General features: G+C 51.6%; 2 protein-coding genes across 2 annotated transcripts; both read right to left on the bottom strand.

Annotated features, from left to right (window-relative positions):
- Window positions 1-224: 224 nt before the first annotated feature.
- On the bottom strand, window positions 225-3,041 carry LOC112459995. The gene has a single exon (XM_025024398.1). It carries the CDS (start codon window positions 3,039-3,041, stop codon window positions 225-227), a length of 2,817 nt encoding a protein of 938 aa, XP_024880166.1.
- Window positions 3,042-3,330: 289 nt separating this feature from the next.
- Window positions 3,331-4,056, bottom strand: LOC112459994. The gene has a single exon (XM_025024397.1). The coding sequence runs from the start codon at window positions 4,054-4,056 to the stop codon at window positions 3,331-3,333; it is 726 nt and encodes a 241-aa protein (XP_024880165.1).
- Window positions 4,057-4,548: the final 492 nt, after the last annotated feature.

The following is a 4,548-nucleotide window of genomic DNA, read 5'->3' as shown; positions in this document are numbered from 1 at the left end:
CTGAGCTTACGAAAAGTATGGGTTGCGCGTAATCGAATTTAACGCGTCGTGTAAAATTAGGATCGGTGTAACGCAAACCGGTCGCGCAAAACGTGCGCGCGAGGCACTATTATATATATTTTCGGCGAGATACAAACCTCCGATAAAGCTGCTTCCCTTTCCCCGATCGTGCGGGGATGGGAATAAATGAGCGAAGGGCACGGAGTGGGAGGACGCGGTTTTCGTTACTTCTTTCCCTTCTTTTCTCTTTTGCCTTTTCTCTCCTTCCTCGGCGCGTCGGCCGCCCGCGCCGCCGGTTTGAACGCGTCGAGGATCTCCTGCTGCCTGACCTGGGTGTCCACGTGAATGACGTCGGGCTTCCTGCGGTACCTGTTGACCGCCGCTGGGGGCGAGAACTCGATCTCCATGTCTGACGCCGTGGAGCTCGACGCCACGGAAGCGTCGTCCTTGTTGCGCGCTATCTTGAACTGCAGCGGCTTCATCGGCTCCTCGAGCCGCGACGCGTCCGCGTCCGTCTCCTGCCTGATCGGGTACATCGTCACGTAGTACGTGCCGTCTTTACGGTGAATATGCAGGGTAGGCGGCGGTTCCGCGTCCTCCTCGCCCTCCTTCTTCACCTGCGACACGTAGCTCATGCTCTTGTACGTCTTGCCGCGTCGCAGGCTGGTGCGCGAGGGTGTCGACCTCGCCCGATAATGCTCCAGCGTGGAGGCGCCTTTCGCCTCCTTCAACAGCTCGTTCAGGTAACGGCTGATCGCGCCCGGCTTCCAGCCGATTCGCGGCTTCAGCTTGCCCACCGTCGCGCTCGTGTTCCACAGCCAGCCCATGTTCGCCGGCACCCTGAATCGCGGATCGATGCAGTTCTTGTGGCCGTAATTAGTCCCGGGATAGACGTCGCCGATGGAATAAACGTATCGCATCACTCGCTTGCTGACCTTGATAGGACCCCTGTCACCACCCGGGCCTGCCTTACCCCTCGGATACCGTCCCTTTCCGGTGAATTTGCCGACTGCTTTCGCGGAGATTGTACTTGGCGGGGTTGACTGTATCGGTTTTTTCTGCGATTCCTCGACGACGTCGTGCGGCACCGTCCGGTCGTCTTTGGGTTTCTTCCGGCGAGATTTGCATTTTGGCTCGCCGCAGGGACCAATGTCGACGTCCAGCGGCGCGGAGGTCGTAACGTCCAGCTCTTTCTGCTTTTCCAACTTTTCTTCCTTCTTGTCCTCCTTCTTCTTCGGCTTGACGGCGACCGGGAGTAGCGGGAGTGCTTCCGGTAACGTTGGTATCGCCTCGCGTACGACACCAGGGCGTCCTGGAATCCCTGTCGTTACGGCAGTGGGTGCGACGTAAGGTGTGGAGACGATGCCGGCGATGACTCTACCGATCTGCGTGTTGCAAGGTGCGGGACATTGAATCGGCAACGCTGGCGGTGCCGAGACGGGATATCCTCGCTTTCTCTCACTCGGTGCTTCTTGAATGGCATAATCCCTCTGTACGTCACGGCCGAAGTAAGGACTCTCGGATGGATCCATCAGGCCGAGACCCACCAGGCCTGGCACTTTGCCGATTGAATCCACGAATTCTTGGGCCTCCTTGAAGGCGCGAATCATGCAATCTGCGCCTACGCACGGTTTTTTCGTACACCTAGATGTATCCGTTCTCCAAGGCGACGAAACTTTTCCCGGACAAATGCAGTCGGGCGCTTTAATTCCGTCCGCCGTTCTTGGTCGCGGTCTGCATGGCGAACCAGCACTCGTTTCCTTGTTCTTCTCATAGATGACTGTTGCCGCTTCGGAAAACGCGTAGGCTGATGCGTCGTAGTCACTTCCACCCATCATGCGATTTTTAAAATTAATATCATCCCCGTGGCACGTGTACTCCTCGTCCCATAACGTTTCGTTGTTTAGGTAACTATCATCCGTGTCGTCGCCACCTCTCATCCTCGCAGAGTCATGATAAGTCACGTTTCGTCCCACATCCAGTTTTAAACAGTCGGGAGCGAGCGTAGCGAGCGATGGATACTTTTTAAGAGCGTCGGGATTTCTCAGAGCCATGCAGCAAGAACGGACGCATCCGGAACGACACATCATTGGATGCGTCGATCGGTCTGTCGGTAGACACGAACAAGTCGGCTCGTCGTGATAGGTCTCGTAAATTAAACCGCGATACCTATGATCGTTCAGTTTCTCGGCGCTCGTTAATTTCTCGAATCCCGGCTGGTCGATCGATACGCGAGGTGGAGATTCCGGTCTCGTCAACATCACGGACTTTGCCTCTGTACCATCGTTCTGGTCGTGTAATTTCGAATACGTAGGATCCAGAATTTTGCACAATAATGATGTGTTGTTGTCACATTTTGTCTTGTGCCTCTCGTCGTTTACATCTTCGTCGGACAGTTTCGTGCAAGGAACCTCCCAACCGAGAGGAAATCCTCGAAGTACGAATGACTTTTCGTGAAGCGTAAGATGATTTATAATGGAGCTTCCGAAACACGACAGCCTCAGGCACATCGATATGGACCCGCACGGGTTCCCATGTTCATCGGTCAAGGTGTAAATCTTCGTCAATGTGTACGACTTTGATAGCCCGTCTATCTTGCCTCTGGCCGCGGCTATGCGATCGCAGAAACACCCTGGCATAAATGCCGTTGCCGCGCAGAGAAGAACGTGTCCGGCATCGTCTCGCGGGTTGTGGTCCTCTCCGCGAAGAATCCGATACACTTCGATGCTAAGAGGAGTCGATTTTACGGATCGTATTAAATCGCTCGGTGTTCGGACGAGCAGACACGTCTTGCCTTCGAAACTGACGTACTCGTCGGAAAATCGATTTTCTTTATTCCTAGTTTCTCTGTCGTTAACCTTGGTTGATTCTTCGGCTACGACGTCGACGGATTTGAGATCGACGAAGTTTATACGTACCATCAAATCGCACTCTTGATTATTAATAATTTTCTCGGGATATAGATGTAGACCGTCAATGAGAATTTCAAACATGTACAATTGTTCCCTTTCTAATAATGACATATTTTTCTTGAAGGCCATTTCGGATGAATCGAACGCGGGAATGAATACACGCGCACGTTGTCGGCCACACGACAAATTTGGAAGGTGACTCCGGATCGTTAACGATGCGTCTTTATCAATCGCGCCATTAATTTTGCAAGCGTTTCGGGTCCGAAATCGAACGATCTCCCCGCGCGCGCATCAAATCGGTCAATTGACATTTCCAGTTGTCAGATATAGTTGCCATAACGACGAATCGAAAGTGATTACTCGACGAATGTATGATGGGGAATCGCACTTCAGAGCTCTTGGAAGATATTTACAAGGATCACTTCCTGCCTTTCTTCTTTTTACCTTTCTTCCCTTTCTTATCTTTCTTACTTTTCGGTACTTTCGCTTTTTTAACTTTCGGTTTCGGAGCGATCTCCTGCAATACCGCGTCCTTGGGAATTTTCTCATCGAGAAACTCGGGCAATACGAATCGCTTCACGCAGATCTCCCGTTCCTTGTCCTGCTCGCCGGAAACGAGAGATTTAGGTAGCAGTTCGTGCTGCGTCCTGAAGATGCGTCCAAGGCATGCGACGGTAAGTTCCATGTACAACGTACCGGATGGATTTTCGCCCGGATCTACGAGATGGACACCGCCCTTCATCACGAACGGTCTCGGTTGATTCTCGGGATCGTTACCGATCATGGCGATCTGGTCGCACAGGCAACCCGGCAGAGTTAATTCGGTCTCCGCCGTGGGATAGGTGTCGTCCGCGCGAAACACGCCGATCTTCAAGCTCGACGAGCGTAGTCCTTGGACCAGATCCCGCGGTCGTTTGACGAACAGACAGCATTTGCCGACCACAAAGCGCACATCCTGATCGCGCCTCGATGCGTCTGAGTCGTCGTCTCGCGTGAACTCGAACACGGGGAAATCTAAGAGTTTGATCTTGATCACGATAGGGTGCCCGGCGACGTCTTTGATTTTAACGGGCGTCAACGTCAATTTATCGATCAGTATCTCGATTAGATAGATCTGCTCGTCGTGACCGCCGAAACAGGACATGACGTTGACTCGAGGCGTTTCTCGCGCGGAGAATCAAGTCGTATCTGTGATTAAGATAGATTCGATCGAGTCGTTGATATTTCCATCGAGGTGGCTAAAATAATTTTGTAGCGAAAGTGTTGAAGGTCCGGACAATAATTGTGTAAAACGGAGAGAATTTTTTGCCGAAAATTTGGAGGTTCGAAAGTATCGTGGATATGGTTGACAGATGGAAGGTAACAGTAGAATGGCGGTTTACGTCAACGTGGTAATCAGCAATTAACTCGAGTTTATTCGCATTGCCTTGTCGCCAATGCAGAGTGTCATTCGCTGAACGTCTCGTTGAATTTTATATACAGAACAAATTGAAACTTTACTGGGAGAAATGAGATAACGATCAAAGAAGATTAATTTAATCGACGTCGCGTATAATATGTTCTCCTAATGCGAAGATTAGATTTTAAATACCTCTCTCAGCCTCTTCCGCGTGCGCACGCATATGCTGTCATCGAA

Source organism: Temnothorax curvispinosus, unplaced genomic scaffold (assembly GCF_003070985.1).
Source record: "Temnothorax curvispinosus isolate PA1 unplaced genomic scaffold, ASM307098v1 QBEX01010285.1, whole genome shotgun sequence".
Classification (NCBI taxonomy): Eukaryota; Metazoa; Arthropoda; class Insecta; order Hymenoptera; family Formicidae; genus Temnothorax; species Temnothorax curvispinosus.
This window is presented reverse-complemented; position numbering and strand designations above follow the sequence as displayed.

Excerpts from the sequence above, each read along its gene's own strand:
- LOC112459995 (XM_025024398.1), bottom strand. The coding sequence starts at position 3,041 with ATGGCCTTCAAGAAAAATATGTCATTATTAGAAAGGGAACAATTGTAC.
- LOC112459994 (XM_025024397.1), bottom strand. The coding sequence starts at position 4,056 with ATGTCCTGTTTCGGCGGTCACGACGAGCAGATCTATCTAATCGAGATA.